This window comes from Pangasianodon hypophthalmus, chromosome 3 (assembly GCF_027358585.1).
Source record: "Pangasianodon hypophthalmus isolate fPanHyp1 chromosome 3, fPanHyp1.pri, whole genome shotgun sequence".
NCBI lineage: Eukaryota > Metazoa > Chordata > Actinopteri > Siluriformes > Pangasiidae > Pangasianodon > Pangasianodon hypophthalmus.
Genome location: NC_069712.1, coordinates 6332572 through 6358074, shown reverse-complemented (window position 1 = coordinate 6358074; position 25503 = coordinate 6332572). Strand labels below are relative to the sequence as shown.

The window sequence follows — 25503 nt, the reverse complement described above, 5'->3', positions numbered from 1 at the left end:
GAATAAGTAATACAAACTGCAACCAAGTGCAGAGGAAAATCCTAGATATTGTCTAATGTGAAAGGTCTTTAGATAATTGTGGAAGGAATGGAGTCATGGAGTGGCAGGAAAAGCTTTAATATTAATAGCTTATCCATTGAACAGCATGGCTTGGCAAGAAATCCAAACACAGTCCTATCTGTATCCTAGTGCATGAGTTGCCTTTCTTTTACATGATGCTACGTTATCAGTGTGGAAATTCTGTAGAGGTTATCATGTTGCTCTGGTGGACTGTTTAGCACATGTTGTGAAAAACTACTTTAAAAAAAAAAAAAAAAAAAGAAATGAGGCATGTCTCCCACACACACACCTGCCTTTAATGGCAGTATGCACACTCAAACACAATACTTTAACCTGTAGTGAAAAACAAAGACATTTGCGGATTTGGGTGAAAACCTAACCAGCCAACTTTCTGTCCACTCCCAGAGAAATTATTTTTTCTAACAATATTTTCTGTTGAATTTAGTTGATTCGATTTCTCAAAACATAAATTTATTAATAAAATTATCAATTTAAACCATTGTGACCCTTACCAGGATAAAGAATTTACTAACGAGGAAAGAATGTAAGCAATAAATGCATTTTACACACACACACACACACACACACACACACTCACACATATATATATATATATATATATTATATTATATATATAGACTCTCATGTTAATCAACATTGTATTTCTTTGTCCTGTGAGCTTCATGTTGGTGTTGTTAGGTCCCGCAGGATCCCATTCTGGATGCAAGAAAAGTGATATCATCCAGAGACATTAATCAGCACATCTGTGTGACTGTGTGACCAATTGATGGTCTGCTCTATTTTTAGTGCCACCTGTATGTCTAGGCTTGGCTCGCATGCTCTCTGGGCAAGAAAGGTAACCAAATTCAGCTCAGCTACTTAAATACAGCGCGGCCTGCGTGGCTGTGGAAATAGTGACAACATTGAGGCCGCAACCAACGATGATTTCAATAAGGAATTGATCTAGCATTCCACACCCCTTCATTTAATCAATTAATATTTATAAAAAATATATTTCTTTGCAGCATTTCGATCAATTCATTCTACCAAAGAAGAACACTCAACTAGGCTTAATTAAACAACAGATCATTAACTCCAGTTACTGACATTTATCAGATCATCTGTCACAGCATCAGATTATCATCAAGTGCTCATGTCAACCAAATGAGACACCCAAGCTAACATAAGGTGATATTCTGTACATTTTTTTTTACTGGTTCTTGCAACTATACGTCTTATCTAAAGTTCAAGCCCTGATTTGTTCAATTCCAACCAGAAAAATTCAAAATGAGGGCAAAACAATAGCCACTGGTGATCTTGCTAACTGAAACACTCTACAGGTAAACTCATTTTGTTTGCCGTGTATGTGCATGAGGTGAAACATTTTCAGAGTGTAGTAATCAACTCCAAAGCTTTCAATGCCTGGAATCAGTTAATCAACTCTTTTTGGGATCGACTTCAATGTGAACCAAAAGTAGGATGGATGACTTAATATACATACGGTGGAGTCCAAAAGTCTGAGAGCACTAGTTTCCATTTTGCATGGTTTTCTAATTTACAACAATTTTCACCACAAATTGTATTAACAACAAATTGTATTAATAACATGGTCAATATCACACATTTGCTTACATTTAAATAGGAACCTAGCAATAGTGCAGAATCTTGAATATTAAATATTCAAGATATTGAACATTCACTTTCTTTATTTTAAATATTTCAAAATTCTAAAACATTGTTTATTTCCAATTTTAAATGAAAAAAAAAAAAAAAGAAAAATCACAGATTTTCAATGTGGTCTCAGACTTTTGGACATCACTGTATATATTGTGTATATTATAAAAATAAAACAATGTAGTGTCCTGTAATGAAAAAGGTACTAATAAGCAAATTGCCCTTTGACTAGAACCACTTGCAATAAATTATACCGTACACGTCCCTGTGTTGGAGAAAAGCTTGCAATAATTCTTCAGCAAACATATTTACTACCTTTAATGTGACAGATTTACTGTAGCTCCTCTAATTATGAAAAAGATACATTCTTTAATTCAGTTCATTTTCAATAACCTGAAAAAAAAAAAGCCAAAATGTTGCACTATTTCTCAAAGTGATTACACTAAACCCTATGAGCACAAGACTATTATTCATGTGACGAATTGGTAATAAAATTAAACAATCCTATTCAAAGCTTTTATGAGTGTCATTACATAAATATGACCTTCCTGTAAAAATCTCAAAAGCATTAAATTTGAACTTTTTTGTCCAGAATAATTATAAAAGTGCTGATACTGTGAGAAATTTCACTCCATTGAGCACAGACTCTCAAATCAGATATGGTGTGCCCATGACATTGCTTTATTTTATGATTTCCCTGACCTGATTCACATCATTACATCTTTAGCTGAGTTGATTCAGGTGTATTTGAGCACAGAAGTTAGTTTCATGTCTGCTCTAACAAACCTGATCAGCCCATCAGCTTATCATTAAGCCTTTGGTTAGTTTAATCAGGTGTTCATGGCAGAAAAAGCTGGAGTCCGTACCGGCCAGTTGGCTTACAACAGCAGAGTCGGAGACTCGGGGATTAGAGACTAGCAAACGGTGCATTTTGCCAGAACTTCTAAAGCGCTCTAAAAGAGACGTGAGCTTTGAGAAGAGTACTACAGAGAAATACACAAAACATATGCAACATTACAAAAGGTACTGGATATCTGCCATCCCAATGCAATTACTTCTACTATTCCGATAACTGGACTATGATAACATTACTAGATTTTGTGTGCAGCAATGTTTTCTTTTTTTAGTTTTAAAATATTTTACAATTAAATCAATTTGCCAACAATAAACATAACTTTTTGAGACAACAGTTCCCTTCATTGGTCAGTTTTAATTATTTACAAACAAAAAAAAAATCTGATTTTGATTAATTATTCCGGATACGATGCTGGATATTATTAGGGTTGCAATAAAAATAAAACTTAATTTAAAAAAATTGTAAACACATTATTATTATTATTATTATTATTATTATTATTATTATTATTATTATTTAACAAGTTAAATAACATTGCTTAGAATGTTACATTGCTTCTAAATGTGTGTGTGTGTGTTTATTTCTTGGTGGGTACCAAATGTCCCCACAAGGACCTGGATATCTGACTTTTGGCTGGTCCCTATGAGGAAATCAGGGTTTTTTTCTTCCAAAAGAAATTTATTTGTTTCTTTATTTTTAAAGTTTCCTTTTGGTTACTGAGGTTAAGGTTAGATTTAGGTGTAGCACAGCACTGTTTACAGGCTACATAAATAATGTCAGTGGAAGGTCCTCACAAAGATGACAAACCTGCATATTTGTGTGTGTGTGTGTGTGTGTGTGTGTGTGTGTGTGTGTAGTCATTGATGCACCCTGTGGTTAAATGATTAGGTGCCATATTGACTGTGGTTTATATGAGAGAGAAGGATTAGTTTTTTTTTTTTTTAAATATATATATTCTTTACAGTTACTTAGCAACAAGTGTAACTAATAAAGGCCCTCACCTGCTAATTGGCAGACTATTTGGGTCTTGAAAACATTAACATGCCCTGAGTTCAAGACTTTGCCACTGGCTGCCACAAGATATCACTCTGAAATGAAATATTCATCTACTGCCATTTTTCCTGCCTTGACCTGCTGCTCTATGCATACATTAGTAAATGCATAAATGTATCTATTTGCGGGGTCATGTTCCTGATCTCGCGGTGAGACGCATAATCTCATTTCTGAGACTGCAGGTTAGGAATCCAAAAAAGAGTTGCCTCAGGGGGCTTGCAAAGTAGCCATTTGCATATCAAGTGCGAGAAATGGAAGATCGCTGCCCTAGGCGGGCAGTTTTCTTACCAAAGATGGACTCATGCAGTGCATCGGAGGCAGAAGGTGGATGTAATAACAGAGTCTGTTTATTTATGCTGTTTCATAATGTCTATAAACCAGTTAACACCCCAGGAAGACATGATTTTATATACAAATCGCACCTCTTTTACTCCTGCGGCTAATCCTACTGTTGTTCCTATGACAATACTTCCTCTATTTGACCATGACGACAGTTTATAGATCAGACTGCGCTCTTTACCATTCTGCTAAACAATCTGCCACAAATGCTGCTAGCAAATCACATCACTGCTCTCTTTACGCTGCAATAAAATGGCCCTCCCTACAAATTCATCATAATATGCAAAGTCCTATTTTTAATTTACTAGGCTCTCATTCATCAATCCCCTCCTAGCTACTTGCAATAACCAGTGTCTGTTTATTACAGTACATACAAAGGAAAGCACAGGTAAAAACTAATCAGGCACTGTCACTATAATTAGAGAGTACAGACAAATAGGCTGCTGTGAGAATGGACAAAAAATTTCAGTGTTTTGTGAAATCTCCATTCATATCTACAACATGCCAAGTAGCTCAGAACAAATCAGACAAACAATTCACTTTTTTTTTCTTTGTTAAGAGTTTCTAAACGTAATGTATTTACTTACTTGAACTATCCACTTAAGTGAGTTTGTTTGGAGAGCATACACTCTGGCAAAATGGACCTTCTCCCTAGGCTCTTCTTCATACAAACCAATGAATGAATAAGTAAATACCAATGTACGCATATTCCACCTAGGCAGCTCAAATGCCTTGGCAACAAAATCATTAACTTAATAGGCCCAAAGGAGTAGAAGTACTGCACCTATGCCACCATTATAATGAGAAAATAGATTGCATGCATAGAAACACAATATGCGGTTGACTGATGGTAATTATGCAGTTTAAAGGGAAAAAAAAAAAAATCAGACTTTACCGTGAACTATGAATTGTGAGCAGATCCGGTATTCTTGGTAAGATTGTAAAAATGTGCTGCCCATTAAAATGTGTGACAGCCTTAGAAAACCTTTCACTTTTTCTACCTCTGAAAAATACAGGTTTTCCTGAACTGAGATATGTTTCTCTCAACCACCATTAACGTTTTAGCATGTTAAAGTCTGATTTTCACCAAACAGTGAAAAGGGAAGAAAAATGGAACTAAAAGATTTCATTCTGACTGCAGTGCAGGAGTATCATGGACATTTAGACAGCCGGTATCTGATTTGAACTGATTAGGCTTATATTTGTTTCACTATAATATCTATCTAATAACTTGATCACCACATGACGTTCACTTTGAGGAAATCACACTCAGCTAGAGAGGGTTTAGACATCTTTAGACAGACAGACTGTTTTACCGTCAGAAAGCCAAGGCAAGAAAGAGTAAATTAAAGCATGTCCTTGTCGCTTTGGTGACATATAATTACGATTTCCTAAAGTTGAGGTGTCAAACTATTAGCAGGAAAAAGAAAGAAAAAAAAAATTGGCCAAAAAACAACCAATACATATTTGGATGGAAATTTGTTTGAACCCTTTTTGATCCTGCACCAGGATCAGTTTTGAGTTCGTTAGGAGAGGATGTCATTATCGACGCTTTGGTTTCACAGACAAGATTCTTCTGAACTGCAAAAGAGAAGACTTGTTCATAATTCTATTGTTTGTATTAATATTAATGAAAATATACATTTAACATTCATTTCTTTAATTGACATTAACAAACACTTAAGGTGCAGCCTTGCTTAAAAAGTAAAAATGAAACAAAACAACAAAAAAAATAAAGGGCTAAGTTTAAATAATTACATTAGTTAAAACCACACTTACATTTGTTCAGTTCAGTTAACTGGACCATTCCCGGGTTCAAAACATAGCTTTCATATTTCACCAAACTATTGGAATAAATGGCTTTAAATGCAAAAAAACAGAAGTGAAAACTTCCAGAAAGAGCAAGGATAAACAGATACGTGATCATGGTCAGAAGGAAAGACTGTTTTCTTTTCTCGGCCCAGCAGATTTTATAGCAGTGACCTGATAGGAGTGATTGATATGGGTGATGTAAGGTCTAAATTTGGTCTTGTTTGATTAAAGTGTTTTTTTCTGGCACAGTGTGCAGTATTGCCACCTCACAGCTCCAGGCTCCCCAGGTCAATCCTGAGCTTGTGTCTGAGTTTTACATGTTCTCAAAATGTCTGTGTGGGTTTCCTCCTGGTTCTCTGGTTTCCTCCCCAAACCATGACGGAGTATTAAAAACAATGTTTTTTTCAAACAAAAACATCATTCAGTGTAGATTCAGTTTGACTTCATTCATGTTTTTGATTACTTCCAGTTAAAAATTTAGTTTTTTTTTTTTTTTTAGTTTTCATTTTCATTCCCAGTAACTTTAATCTGTATTAAAGTATGTTGCGGTTACCTCCTGGATTGTTCTTTATACACTAACTATAATATTTTTTTTTGTTACAATGAAATCACAGCATTGCAGCACACTCAATTCAACACATTCTCTTCAAAAAAAAAAAGTTCCAAGGTCTACATATTGTTATTGTGATAAGCTTTATCAGTGTGGCCTGATGTCTGTGTTTAGAGACCATCTGATCAACAGCTCTTTCTACTACATCTCTGAGGGAATAATTGTACGACTGTCAACTCCTCAAGTAGAAATGAAAGGAAATTAGATGAGCATCACAGGACCACCTGATAAATAGTGAATGAAGAAGATTTCATTTCGAATAGAATATCTTTAGATTTTTCCATTCATATCTCTGTCTCACACACACACACACTCTATGGATGCTATTCACGTAAAAATATCTTGCTTCATTTTGTTAAGAATGGTTATTTCAGTGCAACACAAGACAGATTTTGACATCAAACATAAGCCACACAAAGGTAAATCCCAAACCCTAAATTAATGTGGACATTTGTTTACGGCTAGTGATTCCACCAAATGTAATTACGCAGCTCTATAGCTGATACTTTATTACTCCGCTGTCGAAATATAAAGCATCCACTTCATGGCAGAAATAATAGGTTATGTCTCTCTGGGGTGTGTTTCCTGAACAGTGATGTGAGTTAACACTGAACCAGCCGACTGCAATGGATCTTATGGCTCATCACACACCCTTGTGCAGACTACCCTTGTGCCACATTGTGCAGTGGCAACATAAATTTGTTATTTATTAATTCTTGACTCAGTAACTCAAAAGAGATTAACTTTGCAGTAAGGAATGCTATAAAATTTGCCAATCTCTAATAAATTATATATAACATATATATAATTATACCACAGCACTACTGAATTCTCGACTGGTCAGAAAGTGTTGATTAATTTTCTCTAACAGCAGCTCTGACAGATATGAAACAGATTTATATTAATGTGCTTGTTCTAATACTTCTACAGCAACAACAAACACTGGGACTTGTATGGTGGATGCACCACATGAACAGATTTTTTTTTTAACGTGTAATTGTTGATATAGTGAATTTCTTTCTTTGAAGTGGTGTTTATTTAACATTTAAGGAAGGAGTCTCCAGTGTCAGCGATTTGTAACAGGCTTCAGTTTTCAGACATGGGAAAGTCTTCAGGATGGAGGATTTGCAGTTTCTAGGTAACATGACAAAGCTGCATTTTTTTATTATTAAGGAAAAAGAAGACAGTCTGGTGAGGGAACAATTGCTTATAGCTGCTATAATGTAAGTGATAACAGGAACTAACTTGTTTCATGGATGATCCAGAACATTAAATCTAACTGTAAACAGATAAAAAGTTCAATATCTCATTCTTTAATACATAATAATATATTAGCACTGACAGAATAGTTGTTGCATAAGAGGAATAAAACACTTCAGGTCAGCTTCAGGGTGCTAAGAGTAACTCCACTTTGCACATGGCTGCATCACACCACTCCGTCGTTGATTATTTTCCTTTAATAGCATGTCCTGTCCTTAGTTATAACAGTGGTCAGGTTTTTAACAGAAGCCTTTGAATCAATATTGCCAAAATGGGTGACCCCACATTTTGTATAATTTGTTTGCTTGTTTAAGTTAGAAGAAGCTCAACAAGATTGCACACTAACAAAATTATAACTAACTACGCAAATTAATTCATATGCTAGAACTGTTAAGATTAGATTACATAAAAATATTTATATTAATATTTTCTCATGACTTAATTTGTGTGAAACAATTAAAAACGAGGAACAGGAGTGGAAAATAAATAGTGACCCGAGTTCATGATGGCAAAAAAATATATATAGGTAATAAAACATGCTATAATAAAATATCAGCTGCTTGTCCCTGTACATATTTTCTTCCTTTTAACTAGGCTTATTCTGCTCATGCTAGGGCAACATAGCATAGAAAACAATATTAAGGGGCATTTCCAATCCAATATCAGAGCCACTGAAGCCTACAAAGCAAAATCTAATTCCTTTAGGCAACATCTGAATGTACTAGTTTTTCCCAATATTACTTTTTTGTTATATAACTTTTATTAAGAGTGTAAATATTAAATAAGTCATGGTGGTCATTGGTGCAGTTGCGGACACTGGAGATTATTATACTGTAGTCTGCTGTTGATTTAGGAGCTTTTCCCGTTTATAACCAAATTAAATTTACATTTTACAAAACACTGATGTTTTCCACCCTTTGAAAAGAAGACGACCTGCATAGTTTATCACTGTCAGGCCTACATGGGAATTCAAGCCACAATATGAATTTTTTTAATGTTTAGTTCTACCATAACATGTCATAGAGCAGCATTATTGCTGTATTATATATTGTTGTTTTTTTTTTTTTTAAAAAAAAGCATATATCAAATACCACTATAAACCACAAATCATCTTATAATTATTGGAACATCTGCAAAACATCTACAGAAACCTCACAGTCTTGTCCTCTCCTTCAACTAAAACAGCCAGAATCAATGAAGTGGTTAGCAGTGTTTGTTAGTCAGTTAGTCAGTTAGTTAGATAGATAGATAGATAGATAGACAGACAGGCCAAGAGCCATGTAGGACTGAAAGCACACTTATAAAAACTTGATTTGTCAGAAATATAGTGGAGAAAATGGTGTCCATTTTCTCTTTTTGTTCACTGGTCCAAATCTTCAGAACACATTGTATTTCTGCAGTGCTACAGCTATGTCCATCACCTCATGATGCCACACATGTACAAAAAAAATCCCGCAGCCCAAACTACACAGCATGATTGGTTCACTTCCTGCAGTTCAGTTGATTCAGAGTCAAATTGCTTTCTCACTGCCATTGAACAGTGCTAGAGTTCACTTAGAGCTGAGACCACCTCTCTCAGACTGGGTGTGTGGGCTTTACCCGTGTGTGATTACTGTGTTCTCACCTGCACAAACAAACCACACAGAGGAAGAAAATACAGCAGGGTTCTCTTCAAATGGACAATACACAGCTTATTTGAAAGCACCCTTAAAATGGAGATGCCAGGAGGACATCTCTTCTAAAGAAATTTACCAACACAGTTAGACTACCATGCTGTTGTAAAATCTGGATTCTCTTAATTTTCTCTTAAATTGTTAATTAGTGAGGAAAAGTCCCTGCGGCTATATATATATACATATATATATATATATATATATATATATATATATATATATATATATATATATATATATATATACACACACACACACACACACATATATATAAAATGTGTACATGTTTTGCTTGTCCCAACCAAGACCTCTCTGGTGCCATCATTATCACTGGCACATCAATGAGTCTTCATTACTTTAGTCTGGTTTCACTACCAATCCCTGCAGCCTGACAAACACTAAGCTCTAAGGAGAGGGGGTGAAAAACCCACAAGTCCTTTAAGCACTGCACTGCAATTACAGAGTCCCCTACTCCATTATCGATGGCCTTTTTCTCTGTGTGGCTTTCTATAGATCTCTATACACACTTTCTGAGCCTCTGAACATCTCCATTGATCAATGAGGAGCAATTAAAATTAGCAAGCGATCAGTGGGGAAGAGAGTTCCGCTTCATGTGAAAAGGTTTACCAGAAATCCAGGAGATTCTGTATGCATGCTGGATGAATGCATTTGATACAGACAGGTTCATAAAGCAGACCAGTTTTTGATTGAGAATATGGATGGATGTTTATCCCCCAGAGCAAAGGAAACAAAGTGATCTTCATAGAAAATAGACATGCAAGAGCTCTAAAAGTAGTAGGAAGTGCTAGAAACAATCTCACTGTTAGGAAAAAATTCCAGTCAATAGGATACATTATATGTATATGTGGTGAACGCGTACATTTTGCCATTACCATCTGTGTTTTTCTGTGTTATTACTGGGGACAAGGACCACATGAAATCCCTTGGAGGGATATGTGATGGTGCACTACAGAGAGGTGAGACAATATAGACATTTTTTAATTTCCTTTCCTTTTCTGTTTATCAATTTGTAACATTTGATTAGTGAAGGCAGGACACAAGTGCAAAAAATCAATGTGTTTTATTAAATGCAACCTAATAAATGTTCATGGTGGCGGTCAGAGCACATGCAGACCGCGACAAACTAGAATGATCCATAATCATAAGATGGGGAAAACAGGTGTGGATCAAAAACCAAGAAATAAGGGGGTCATGTATGCAGAAGACGGCTGACCATTTGGAGCTTTCCTCCTAGTGTACAATGTTGCACCATGACATACCATGAGCAGCAATTTAAAAAGTTACAGAGGTTGGCCTCATGTGTCTCAGCAGAATCCTTCACCCTCCATGACTGGGAGCTGTGATAGGGAAAAACTACACTATATGGCCTACACTATAAGTTTGTGCACACCTGACCATCACATCCATATGTGCTTTTTAAACATCCCATTCCAGATTTATTACCCCTTTGCTGTTATAATATAACCTCCACTCTTCTGGGAAGAGTTTCCACCAAATTTTGGAGAATGGCTCTGGGGATTTGTGATCATTCAGCCATAAGAGCATTAGTGAGATCAGGCACTGATGATGGTCAAGGAGGTCTGGTGTGCAGTCGGTGTTCCAGTTCATCCCAAAGGTGTTCAGTGGGGTTGAGGTCAGGGCTCTGTGCAGGATACTTGAGTTCATACTTCAACTTTGTCAAACCATGTCTTCATGGAGCTCGCTTTGTGCACAGGGGGATTGTCATGCTGTAACAGGTTTGGGCCTCTTAGTTCCAGTGAAGAGAAACTGTAATGCTACAGCATACAAAACTTCCTATACAATTGTGTGCTTCCAGCTTTGTGGCAACAGTTTGTTGCAGAACCACATATGGGTGTGATGGTCAGCAGTCCACAAACTTTTGGCCATATAGCGTAGCTAGTGGTGGGAATTGGCAAATGATCAAATTGGGAGAAAATGGGAGTTTAAAAAGAAACAGGAAATGCTACATTCAGTACTACAAACTCAGAAATTAAGGGAAATCAAGACTTAGAATTAACAACAGGAATGCATGATAAGATTTCACATTGAGAAAGAAACAACAAGGAATAAACTAATCAAGGAGTAAACATGGAAGAGGTGGACAAAATCAGATAACAGACAGGACAGGGGAGGAGGCAGGACAAAACAGAAACAGAAGCACATAACATATACCAAAATAGTAAAAAAAAAAAAAAAAAAAAAAAAAAAAAAAAAAAAAAAAAAAAGGAAAGCAGCACTTGTCGTGGTCTTTTTATCTGTACTTTTCTCTCTCGTCTCTCTGCCTTTGCCCTGAGAGATGGATCACACCAACCAGTAATTCCTGCTCCATCTGCTGGCTTGGCGAGTGTGTGAATATATATATAGCCTATGTCTCAGGTTCTTATAATTAAAAAATACAGATATGAAGATTAATTAATGGCAGATGGGTTGTCTATAAAATCACATTAGTGCCTTGTCCATATGTCTCATTTAATCATACACAGTCACCTTCCCAGCCAAATAGTAATGAAGAAAGGTCCTTTCTTCCCCTTTTAGCCCATGTGGCATCGTCTTTTTAATGAGAAACTGTGAATAAAATATCATCTTGGGGCATAAGAAGCCATTCTGCCACAATTCTTGATTTAACCATGGAACATAAACAAAACACACACATACACAAGCCCACACACATGCTCAGCATAACTTTGAGACTTGAGACGCCCATATGATCTTAAAACTCTCGAAAAATAAAATCCTAAGAAAAATATCAAACATTTATAAGCTGGAAAGGAGCTGCGGAGCATTCAGAATCCAGAAAGCCCTTTGGCTTTGAAGCAGTGATCTGTCTGAAATAAAGGTCTTCATGGAAAAAGGCTGCTGGATTTCCAGTTATGGCCTCATTTCCTGTGACCTTGTAGAATAAGTTATGTCTGGGTTTGTAGAGGAGCTTTCCCATAGGGCCGTGTAACTGATTCCAGCATTGGCAATTTCTCCAAATTAGGATGACTCAAACTGATTGACAACAAATTCATTATTCACTATGCAGCCAGAAAAATTTTACATTTATTATTCTTTTTTTTTTTTTTTTACTTTGCTACCATGTCTGGGCAAATTATAGAACAGATCAGTTTTACTTACCTAGGCAAAACTCCAGGTGTGGGATTCTTGGGACACTAAGGATTAAACCAGGATGAGACGGACAAGCTGGAGGGAAGAGAAAGAGAGAAAGAAAGCTATGTAATTCCCCTCCACATGTACTTCCTTCAAAAATCACTGGATAATGTTTGTGTTTTACCACTTTTACATTTGACCGTTAACTATTATGGACACACAGTTTTGAAAAGTTGACATAGTGTTAGAAATGAATTTCAGTATTAAATCTAACAAAAAAGAAAATGTGGACTGTTCTCGTCTCGGGAGAATAGGAAAGTGCTGGCGCATCCGTGTCGTCTGTTTAAAGTGCCAGACATAAAGCCTCCGAACCCAGGATGATTGATGGTGACAGCCATTTCAGATTATGCAAACTGACTGCGATCCATTTCTCCAATGGCGGCACGTGTCAGAGCGACAGAACTTGCACATCCATCGCCATGAGTGGCTTCCGTGACAGACACCTGAGCGAGGCCAGCTCTGCCCGCACCATCTGCTACCAGTCATGGCCCACCAAGGCCCAAAGCTCAGGGGCCATAATCAGAGAGACAGAGAGACAGAGATAGGGTGCATACTGGAAGGCCTCTCACTAATCCACTAAGCTCATCGTATCACTCACTTAGTCCGAATAATATATCTCTCCTCAGAGTCCAGGAACAAAATACACACTCCATATAACTCCTGACAATACCATGCATGATGAAAGATCTAGCTGATTGCACAGAGCTGATTGCAAGTGTCACATTCTGTTACCTTGGAGGCACTGAGGAGGAGTAAACACATGTGAAGTGCAGCCGTGTGTGTGTGTGTGTGTGTGTGTGTGTGTGTGTGTGTGGAGGAGTAGCAGTTGTTGTGGTTCTTATCAGGAAACATTGGTGGAATTGCTCAGTGGAGAGCTGAGGTAGCGCTTGGGCTCAGTGCTCAGTTCTCCACGACAGTTGGAAGAATCCAGTGAGCTTGTATCTTGTGAATTTCAGCTGTCCTGCTGATATTCACACTGTCTTAACAGCATTTGTTGAGCAGTGCTGCAGTGCTTTACTCTATTGTTTTTTTAGTCACTGGAGAGCTGCACATGAATGAAAGTGTGCTCCAACACCATCCCCACTTCCCACTCTGTCCCCACATGCTCCAACTCCTTGCTAACTCCAACTCCACAGTCACCACCATACATTTATTTGCTCCAACATCATTCTCACCCTGTCCCCACATGCTCCATCATCATCCCCATCCAGTCCCTACATGTTCCAACACCATCCCCACTATCAGTATGGTGTTCCAACACCGTCTCCACATGCTCCAACATCATTCCCACCTTCTCTTGCTCTTTGCTCCATCTCAGGCCTGAATGATCCAACCTGTCTCTATTAGCTCCATCATCATCAACGTCGGTATTTGCACTAACATCAACCCCGCCCTGTCTCCACATGATCCAACCCCATGACCACATGCTCCAACACCACCCCCCACCCTGTTCCAACACTGTCCCTAACCCATTCTCACATGCACTTTTATGCCTATCCATAAACCATTCCACTGAATATGATGAATAAACATACTGCAGGTAAAAGGACACTCTACTTGATCACTCGATGTCTGCCATCAGATAGTGGAGTACAGCAGTAAGAACATAAAACATTCATGCATCATTAATGATGCAAGTAAAAAGAGAATTGCATGGCTCCTTTGGGATAAAGACTGATTGTAGCTGATTAGGTGTTGATTGTGGTTGATTATCAGTAGATTACTAACCAATCAGGTCAGTGTCTACAACAAGACGGGCCAGTAAGAGGAGTGATAAAGTCCGTGATGATGCATCAGCACTCCTAATGACAATCCTCCTGAGAATGCATCTTGGGCCAGAGATGCTTTGTGAGAAATTACTTGGCACAGTATACACACAAACAAACACATATGCGCAATCATTACACCCATCATAACTCCCACAGGGCAGGCTCATGGCCACCTGTGCCTGACTTACTATGGTGCACCCACTTTGTTAAGAAGTCCATAAAGTGACCTCACTAGCAGTCCTGTGTGATTAACAAGCACCCACAACGGCCCACGCTGATGTATTTATAACCCATATTCATTCATAAAGAACTGCCACACATACACACACACGCACACACAGAGCTGACTCAGACTCACGTACATGCCGGCAGTGCAGCTTTTTTTGGATCAGCACCTGCCAGAGGTTGTGAGACTCTGAATCTAACAGACTGACCTGACTTCAACTTGTCATATTAAAGACAATTTTTCAACATGTTAAACACCAGCTACCAAAAAAAAAAAAAAAAAAAAAAAAAAAAGCAATCGTTCTTTCAAAATCAACCCCAGCTTCATGCCTACGCATCAGAATAGCACTCTCCATTTATCAGACCACAAATGGGTGCAGATGAAGCTGGAAGAGACAGACATGGGTAGACTAATAGAGAGAAAGACAGATGTGTCTTAATGTTCCTCTTCCCCTGGGCAAAACAGTGGTAATGAATATAATGATGTAATGAACATGGTGGGTTTTGGCTGGCTGCCTCACACACTGCCTCTCTCATTTGTGTGTACGTGTGTACGCGTAATGACCATTTTATCAGACACGCCTACCATATTGTCCCAGCTTGTAGATGTACAGCTAGAGACTATAGCTCATCATGTTTTTCCATGTACAATATGTGTTAATTATCCTTTTGTCCTACATTAATGTCAGTGTCTGTTCAGAGGAATGCTGTTGCTTGCATACATTTTAGCTGGTGGATTGTTTCTCAACCCAGCACTGCAACTGAGGTGTTTCTATCAACAGAGCTACACCTGTTACACTCGTACCAGAGCAACACACAGTGCGGGATGATTTACACTTCTATGGTCACGTATTTGCACACACTGTATCAAGGCATTTTGCGGAGATGCTCATATCGGTGTCCTGCCTTCACACTTGCACATAACATGAGGGTGTACACTAGGGGGCAGTGTTGCATGTACCACATCAGAATTTGCAGAAAAGGGTAAGTGAAAAAGAGCTGCCACGATGTTTCTCGAGTAAACAAGCAACAGTGATGTAACTTTGCTTTGAAAAGTGCTGATCTTGCATCAATTATAAACCAAGTCAATTCTCACCTAAAGCATTTCTGAAGCATTTTCACTCATCTGTATTCAGCACTATCAAGTGGTTCATGTACTGCAGTGCTTAAACTAGTGTTTAAATACATAATTCTAGCAAATCTCGGAATGATATATGTATGCTTTAGAAAAGAAGAAAGTGTGTGATCTGGGAAAGTCCTGGATGCAATAAAGGAAATGTTACTCTTTGCATTTGAGATGTATTTGAAACAATATTAGTCTGAAAGACTCTTAACATCTCGTCACTACAGTGTTTCCGGTCACAAATTGAACACACTTCCTCACTAACCAATCCATCCATCCATCCCATCCATTTTCCATATCACTTATCCTATACAGGGTCACGGTGGAGCCTGGAGCATATCCCAGGGAGCTCGGGGCACAAGGCAGGGGACACCCTGGACGGGGTGCCCACCCATCGCAAGGCACAATTCCCACCCATCGCAAGGCACATCACACACACACACATACACTACAGACAATCTGGAAATGCCAATCAGCCTACAATGCAGGTCTTTGGATTGGAGAAGGAAACTGGAGTACCTGGAGGAAACCCATGAAGCAAGAAGCACATGCAAACTCCGCACACACAGGGCAGAGGCGGGATTCAAACACCTAACCCTGGAGGTGCGAGGCAAACGTGTGTGGGAGCCAAGTTGGAGTCCAGTAGCTCCTCATTCTCCTTGATTTGATAAAGGACAGATATTCCACCTTCCTGTTCAGTAATCTTCTGAATCAAACAGGAGCTGCCTTCACAGCCAGTTGATTCACTGAGTCTTGTCATATTTGAAAAATAGCAAGCAGCCAGCAAGGAGCCAAAAACAAACCATGGAAGCACTGAGAACTGAGTTTTTATAAAACTGAGAAAGAACTGAGAAGTTTTGTTAAAGTTTGTTTTAAATGCTCCTTGACTTACAACTTTGCCATATTTTACCATAAAAGTGTTCAATTTTACTGTAAAGTGATTCTTCGCAAAATGACTCTTTACAAAGTATACAAGCATTGCAGGGATACAAACTGCATTTCAGCCATCTTAATGCATGTGTCACATGATGCAATGGTGCACCACCCAAATGTGATCTGCTCAGTGATACTCCAGTGGCGTTCCTTTCCCAGTAAAGGACAGAACAGAGCGGGGCGCACGGCAACTTAAGAGGCCTACAGTCATTAACTGTACACCTACAAAGTAACCTATAAAACTGCGTCAACTACCAAGAAAGCCAAAACTTATCAAGCCTTGCTCTGCATCACATTTCCTTCAAGCCTCTAGCACAGCTCAAGTTCCATTGACCCACAATCACTCAAGATGCAAGAATGTCCTGCATCAAGATTCTTCTCTGAACTGGCACCCAGGTGGTGGAATAAACATCCCCTGGCTGTCTGAACAGCTGAGTCACTGTCTGTCCTCAAATGAAGACTGAAGAGCCAGCCACCTCTCCACCAAGCACTTAAATGAGCAGTAAAAAACTCCTCTCTACCAAGGTTGTAGCTTGATGGTATTCTTAGATCCTGACCTATTTGTACTAGCATGAGGATGTTTTTGATGGAAACTACAATGCACTTCTGTAAGTCGCCCTGGATAAGCATGTCAGCCAAATGCTGTATGAAAAATGCACTCAGGTGATGCTTATTATTCATAAAGCCATTATTTTAAATGGAGACAAATCATTGCTTGAGAAATCTTCATATAACATCCAATTCTCTATGGGGCAAAGGGGGGCGTATGGTGATTTAGCCTTTAGTATGTTTGCCTCGCACCTCCAGGGTTGGTGTTTTTTTTTTAGTCCCACTTTTGCCCTCTTTGCACAAAGGTTCTCCCCGTGCTTCGGGGGTTTCCTCCAGGTACTTCAGTTTCCTCCCCCAGTCCAAAGACATGTACTGTAGGCTGATTGGCATTTCCAAATTGTGTGAATGTGTGTGCGCGATTGTCCCCTGGGATGGGTTGGCCAGGACCCCGTCCAGGACGTCCCCTGCCTTATCTGGGATAGTCTCAGGCTCCCTCGCTACCCTGTGTAGGATAAGAGGCATGGAAAATGGATGGATGCATGGATCTCTATAGGCTATTCACATAGAATTTGGATCATTTTCCCCTTATATTTTCTGATCTTGTATATACAAATTATATTCTCAGTAGTTAGCATCAATTGCTTTGTGCTGACTTGACTACTGGAGTCCTCTATTTGTTATACACAACAATACTGACACTTTTACTACAGTACTCTGTTATACACAACAAAAGCAACAGAAAAACTGTTTATTGTAGAGGGCTCAGACTTTTTTAAATCCCATGGGGACGATTGCAGATTTTTTTTTTTTTTGCCTGCAGCCTGGTTGCTCTCCTTCAGCCCAACTGAAAAAACATCATTCCTGCATATGTGATTCTCTTGAATGCAGACATCAGTTCATCATCCTCTTCATGAATACAGATTCCATTACAGCAGACAGACTCCACAAGCATTTTCATATTTATTCTTTCCAATTTCATTTCTTTCATGAAACCCATTTACTTCTAAAGGACTTGAGAACAAAAGATAACGAAGTCTCTTGTCTCTCTCCTCTTCTCTCTTTCCGTCTCTCAGGACATCGTGATTTGTCTTAACACCTCCAAGAGCGACGTGAGCCTTGATTCAATAACAACACGTTTCCAGGTGACACCTTGTCCCATTACTTAAAGTGGCTGTTAACAAGACAGCGACTCGCTGTACCTGGCACTGAGTGAAATCAAACAGGGAGGGTATTTTTTCCAGTTAGCCTTAAATAAAGATATTTTCAAATGCATGCTTTAGGGAGCACTTAGGAGTACTCACAGATTTTTCATAATCAGTTAACAGAGTTCAGCTTGTACTTGAGATAAAAAGGCACTCCTGAGCATGGATGCTGCTGCAGGTGCTGTGCGTAAGTGATACTAATTTTCAGGTTGACCCTGGTCGGGTGAGTGATGTTTGTTCTAGCGTAGAATCTTGAGAAATTTTTCTAGGTCACCTGAGCTCCCGCTGCCGGTGCAAATAGATTACTGTCAGCTGCTTTCTGTCTCTGCTTTGTCAACAAGAAGAGCTAAACAAATGCAGCTGGGAAATGTGTGGCTGTCAGCGAGTCTTCCGTTCTGACTTCACGCACCGCAAATTGTGCAAAAGTGCACCGAAGTGGTTATCATTACCACTTCAGTCCTGCCTAAACTAGCTGTCATATTGGAGCACTTTGGGAGGTGACAATCGTGTCGTTCCCTAGGGAGGGAGTTAGGAGGCACCTCAGTGATAAACAATGTGAGCAGAAAACACAAATAAGAGAAATGAGAGCATGATAAACCGAGGGATATATTAATATTTTAGAATTTATTTATTGCGTCAGTGAAGTCAGAAGCCTGTTTTGAGGAAATTGTACGTACCATTAAACATGCAAGATCTAAAAAAAAAAAAATTCAATTTAACTTGTACAACACTCATCAATGTGAAAAGATCCAATAATGCTGGAAAGGTGCAGATTCAGGTTCAGCAATTTTAACAATAATTTTAGAGTCAAACTGTTTCCATAATTCTGCCTTTGCTGTAGAAACCAGGATTAATATATACTAAAGGATGCTTATAACTTAGACTTATAATACTGAAGGTAGTGCAAAGCTCTCTCTACTCAGAGGCACTGTTAGTTTATTTGAAACTCTGATGCGTTGTACGTCCTGTGCAGCACTAGACCTACGCAGCCTCTGTCAGTGTCACTCACTTAACCTGAAAAATCTCACTAGCGTTCAGCGCATACTCTTTCCTCTCCGACTGACTAGACTTTGCTGACACAAAGTAAACAAGACAAGAAATATCATTCAAACATGTACGAGAGATGCAAGGGAGAACAAGCGCTGCATGAGGGAAAGATAAAGAGGAAGAGCAAGAGACAGAGAAAGAGGTGCAGAGAGCAAGAAACATACTAGTATGTGGGTGTGTGTGTGTGTGTGTGTGTGAGAGAGAGAGAGAGATTGAGAGAAAGACACACAGAGAAGAAAGCAAGGACATTCAGTAAAAGAGGAAGATAAGCCCGTAGGTGACTCACCAGCAGCCGTGGCTCCTCTTGCCAGACTGTCTGCCTCAATCGCTGCCATCCCACAATTCCCTATGAATCCAATCCCTTGTGACAGTGCTGTCCAGAATTCCCAGCGCACTGAAGAAACAGTGCCCAGACTAAAGAGCTTGACTTAGAGAATTCCCTCTGCCGGCATGGAGCGATGTGGAGGAAAATGGATGCACTGAGGGAGGGGTCCTGGAGTGAGGGGAAGAACAGGGATGATGGAGGGGAGAAAGATGAAGAGAAGAAGGATACGAGGTGGAAGAGAATTGGTGTTATGTACGCTGCATGGCTCTATCCGTCAATCTGTTTCTTGTCTGTGAGAGACAGCCAGCGTACACTGCACCGGCTCGCTCCCTCTCTACCTTCCCTCTGTCTGCTTGAGCTCTCTCTCTCTCTCTCTCTCTCTCTCTCTCTCTTGCTCTCCCTCAGTCTGCTCTCTCTCTCTCTCTTTCTCTCTCCTTCTCCTCCCCTCTGTTCTTTCCCTATTTTCTCTCCATTCCTCTTTTCAAAAAAGGAAATAATTAGTGAAAGCCTGAACTCTGTGTAGACAATCTTCACCACAGCAGGTGAGCTGGGAAAGCTGATTGAGAAACTCGGGAGAAAATGCAGCACAGAGAGAAAGCAAGACAGAGGAAGCAAAAAAGACAGTGCAAAAGAGTGAAGAGAGAAAGAAATGGCATAAACTCAGAGACCTGGCAACAAAAAGGCAGAGAAAGGGAGAACGCAATCTAAATCAAGCTAAGAGATCCAGCAATACAATTCCCTTCCACTAGCCTTCGATAGCTACCACTGGAGACGGAAAGAAAGAGCTCAGTGTGTGTGTGTGTGTGTGTGTGGTAATTTTCTCACTGATCATCTCAATTTAACTTCATCTTTCTCTCTGTTCAGTTCAGAAACCTTGACGTGGACCTTGAAGGGAAAAAAATGAGCTGCTCTGTTCTGCTGTACTTCAAATTCTGGATAATACAAGTAAAATGTCTCTTTTCATTTTAAATCATCTGTTTACATTAAAGAGCTACACTTAAAGGGAAGATCATCATATGCATTTGCAACAAGCATTTATGCAACAAGCATTTATATAGTACAGTACATGGGTTAATGAGCTAAATGAAAAACAAACACAAGCATGCACAATGTCTGGATTTTGTCTAGCACTCTAGATTTGTTTGTTTGAAAAGCAGCTTTTCTCAAAGCAGTGACATTTTTAAAGCTCAACTTTCTGACCAGGCAGGCAGATATCAACATGATATGACTATGCTCCATGAAGAAAAATAATAATAAATAATATTTATATATAATAAAATATTTTGTACACACACATATACATACATACATATATATATATATATATATATATATATATATATATATATATATATATATATATACATACACACACACACACACACACACACACACACACACACAGTACTGTGCAAAGGTCTTAGGCACATGCGAAGAAATGCTGTAGAGCAAAGATGCCTTCAAAAATAATGAAACTGAATGCTTCTACATAAAAAAAAATACTATAAAGAGAAGTAAACAGTAATAAATGAAACAAAGTTGATATTTGGTGTGACGATCCTTCGCTTTTTTTAAAAAAAAAAAGTAGTCTCAGGTACAATTAGTGCAGTTTTATAAGGAAATGAGCTGTAAGTGTTACTGAGCATCTTGCAGAAGCAGCCGCAGTTCTTCTGAAGACTTTGACTGTCACACTTGCTTCTTATTTTTGCATCAAAACCCAGCAGCCTTCATTATGTTTTTATCTGAAAAGTGGTATCTTATGTAATATGCTGCTTTCTTTACTGACGTACAAACATTTTTCTGGAACGTTTAATTTTGTGCTGGAAAACTAATGTTTGGAATTCTACAATGTTTTTGTACTGAATCAATAATGTAGATGTTATAAAATAAAAATCTATAACAAAGTTTGTACTTTGCACAGTACTGTATGTATATATATGGAGAGAGAGAGAGAGAGAGAGAGAGAGAGAAGCCATCATGGATATTTCTATGGCAAAAAAAAAAATATCATGATGCTGCAGTCAAACTTTGTAATGACTCTGCACTGTATGTGACTAAAAGTGCTTTACTATACATAAATCTGCATTTAACACACCAGCATCAAAATACTCCGCCAATGTCATCAAGTTAAGTGATTTGGCCATTTAATAATTGGATTGTTGATCTTTTTTTCCCGATATTTTACTGCTTTAAAATCTCATTACTAACCATTTATAAGTAGGCTATTGTTCAAACGTATAGGGGCTATATGTTTGAATCTATAGAATCTGAAATTGGAATTAGACTAAAATGTTTCTATAAGAAAAAGAGGGCTACCAGAAACTAATAAAGTGTATGCCGTAGTAGGTGATAACATTTACAATACTGATTATAATAAAAGTTTTCTTATGAATGCATTCTTTTTTTTCTAATCACATATTATCAGATACCAGCTGCTCTAATGAGAAACAGGATTAGCCAATTGGGATAATGCATTTTCCCATTTCTGTTTGAAATCTATTAGCCAGACTATCTAGCTACATTATAAGCACAAAGATATCGAGGTGAGAGGCAGCTCATGAATCATTTTTAGATATGAGTGTAACTTGCATCACACAGGAGTGCACCTATATACAGCAATGAACAGTAACTACCCTTCAGTTGGCTACACTACTGATCTGCTCTGAATTCTGCATATTGTGTGTACTATGGGCCATTTTGGTATTATTTTTCCTAAGTTCATGTGGGCCAAATAAACAAGGCTGCAGGCCTTGCGTTTGACACATGTGCCATAACGCTTCCTTCTGATTAGCTTAACTTTTTTGGACTAGTAAATAAGCATGCTTCAAGGCAGTTCCCACACACAAATTTTGAACTCTTTTTGCTGCTACCTCTGGTGCTGCTGCCTCATGTGCAAGAAAAGGTAGACCTTGTAATGAATATTTAACTGAAATATCATGCTACACCTCAGTGAAGCAACTTTGTCTCACCAGTATTTTCCATTCTGATATTTGAGACAACGAAATTGTCTCATGCCTAGTTGTTACTTGAGGAAACATGCTAACAGAGTTATACAGATTATTTATCTTGACTGCTATAAATAATTTTTGAGTTAATGTTTTCAAACAACCTCTAACACACCTCAAAACAGCTCAGCAATACCACAAAACAGTCATACCTGAGTAGAGAGAAAAAAAAAACCCTCACTCAAACTCCAAAATAACTCACTCAAACCCCAAAATAACTCAAACCCCAAACATGCTCACTCAAAACCCCAAACAACTCACTCAAAACTCAATAGCTCTCAAAATCCCAAAACTGCTGACTCAAACCCCAAACAACTCACTCAAATCCCCAAACAACTCTCAAAACCTCAGACGACTCACTCAAAACCCTAAACAACTCACTCAAACCCTAAACAACTCACTCAAAACTCAAAATAGCTCACAAAATCCCAAAACTGCTGACTCAAACCCCAAACATTCTCATGCAAAACCCCATACAACGCAAACCCCAAAATAACTCAAACCCCAAACATTCTCATGCAAAACCCCATACAACTCAAACCCCAAAATAACTCAAACCCCAAACGACTCACTCAAACCCCCAAACAACTCACTCAAACCCTCAAATAACTCACTCAAACCCCCAACAACTCACTCAAACCCTCAAATAACTCACTCAAAACCCTAAACAACTAACTCAAACCCTAAACAACTCACTCAAAACTCAATAGCTCACAAAATCCCAAAACTGCTGACTCAAACCCCAAACAACTCACTCAAATCCCCAAACAACTCTCAAAACCTCAGACGACTCACTCAAAACCCTAAACAACTAACTCAAACCCTAAACAACTCACTCAAACCCCCAAAACTGCTCACTCAAACCCTACTCACTGAAACCTCAAAAAACTCATTCAAACCCCAAACAACTCACTTAAACCCCAAACGACTCACACAACCCCCAAAAGAGCTCCTTCAAACTTCGAAACAGTGCCATCAAACTCCAACACCACCACAAAACCTTACAACAGCTCAATGAAACCCCCAAAATCTTATTCACAGCAGCTCACTCAAACCTCAAAACATCAATATCCACCAAGAGCTTACATACAGTAAATGTCCAGTCAGCTCACTGAAAGCAAAATACATTGCTCCATCAACCCTTACACCCACAAACCACTCAACCACCGATCACCGATCAGCTCTCACTGGCTCCAAACCAGCATGTTGTTCTGCCAAATGACATATTCTGCTGTAAAAGTGGAGTAGGAAATCCTAATCGTTTCATACTAGGTTTTGAAACAATTATGTATTTTCTTGGCTGCTTAAACATATTTATCATATATTTATAAACCCCATAAGAGTATTGTATTCTGTACAATACCACCCACACACTCATTCTCACTGCTAAATACTACATTCATTTATGAAGAGAGTTGAAAAAGAGCTCAAGGAAGACTTTGCTGTCTGCAGATAATGCATATTTGCATTCAAGAAGGTCATGATATAAGCAAAGATACATTATTAGGTCAAAAAATATATATATTAAAAAAAATGACAAGACATGTACCAAAAATTGTGATACAGATTGAGAATTAATGAGAATTTGATTGCTGTTTCAGTAAGTCACACTTTTATGTACATAAGCAAAGCTATGACAACAACATGGGACACATGCACATTTTTGTTCTTTGCCACACTACAACTTTAATGTCATTCTTTACATATAACTACATAGAAGCATTTACTTTAAAATAAATTTTATCTGCCAAAACAATCTATCTTGCTTACTGTACGCTTTTCCCTATATGTCACTTGCAGACAAGTGCAATGATAAATTTCTGGTTGATTCCAAGTAATGTGAATACTGTGTTCTGAGATTTGAGATTATTTGAGATTAACTGTGGTTTAAGCAATTAAGAAAAACACATGCAGTCAAACATTTACACTCAAACACAAACATACATACAGATGAGCACATATTAGCATTCAAATCTGTTCCTTGTAAAGCCATATCCGTCTGATCAAGGCCAGTCTGATGAAAACAGTGAACCGAGATCAATAAAGAGAAAGAATCTTGAGCGTGGAAACAGAAAGGAAGCATGGTGAAAAAAAAATAATGAGAGTAAAAGACAGAAAGAAGTACACGATGAAAAGGAGCACAAACATGGTCTTTGTACCTATTTAATTCAGAGAGTGTTTATCCATCCGAGTAACTCTCAGTATTCTTTAAAATTCCAGCCCCACTCCAACATGCCATCCAGCAGGCCTCAGGACTGCTAAAAGCCTGGCAGGTTTTGACAGCTTCTGAGAAAGCTGCCAGTTCCCCTCTCTCTCTCATCAACCTGGATTCACAAAGATGCAATAAACTCTGTCTCCTAAAACAGACTCACTACTCCTTTCCCAGAACCAAATTTAACTACATTTCCTGTGCAAAATCAGACTCACCACATCCCCCCCAAAAAACAAACAAAAAAAAAAACACTGAAACACTCATTCATCAAAGCCAAACTCACTCATCAAAACCACTCATCAAACTCTCAGGCAGAGCCAAATTCACTGTACCCCTTATTTAAAATCAGACCAACAGAACTTCCTCACCAAACACAAACATCTTTACTAATTAAATCCTAACCAAAGGCCAAGTCACAAAACTCCCTTACCAAGAGACTCACCAAACCCTAGTTCACAAAACTGCTTAACCAAAACCAGACTCACCAAATCCACTTATTTACATTTACTGCAAATGGGGGATGCTTTTATCCAAAATGACTTTTACAGTTGATACAACTGAGCAGTGAGTATTAATGGCTGAAGCGCTCAACAGTAGCATGTTGG

General features: G+C 38.5%; 1 protein-coding gene across 4 annotated transcripts in view; it reads right to left on the bottom strand.

Moving 5' to 3' along the window:
• The window catches only part of inpp4b (inositol polyphosphate-4-phosphatase type II B), a 332497-nt gene that overhangs the window by 179077 nt on the left and 127917 nt on the right, over window positions 1–25503 (bottom strand). For 3 of the 4 annotated variants that reach the window (XM_034302375.2, XM_053232415.1, XM_053232414.1), the window contains 2 exons: window positions 19643–19849; window positions 12476–12541 (listed from right to left, as the gene is read on the bottom strand). In XM_034302375.2, the coding sequence (XP_034158266.1) occupies window positions 12476–12541; window positions 19643–19691 (115 nt within the window). In that variant the 5' untranslated portion in view covers window positions 19692–19849. Of the gene's footprint in view, window positions 1–12475; window positions 12542–19642; window positions 20018–25503 lie in introns of those variants that run through there. The other variant, XM_034302389.2, reaches the window with a different exon arrangement.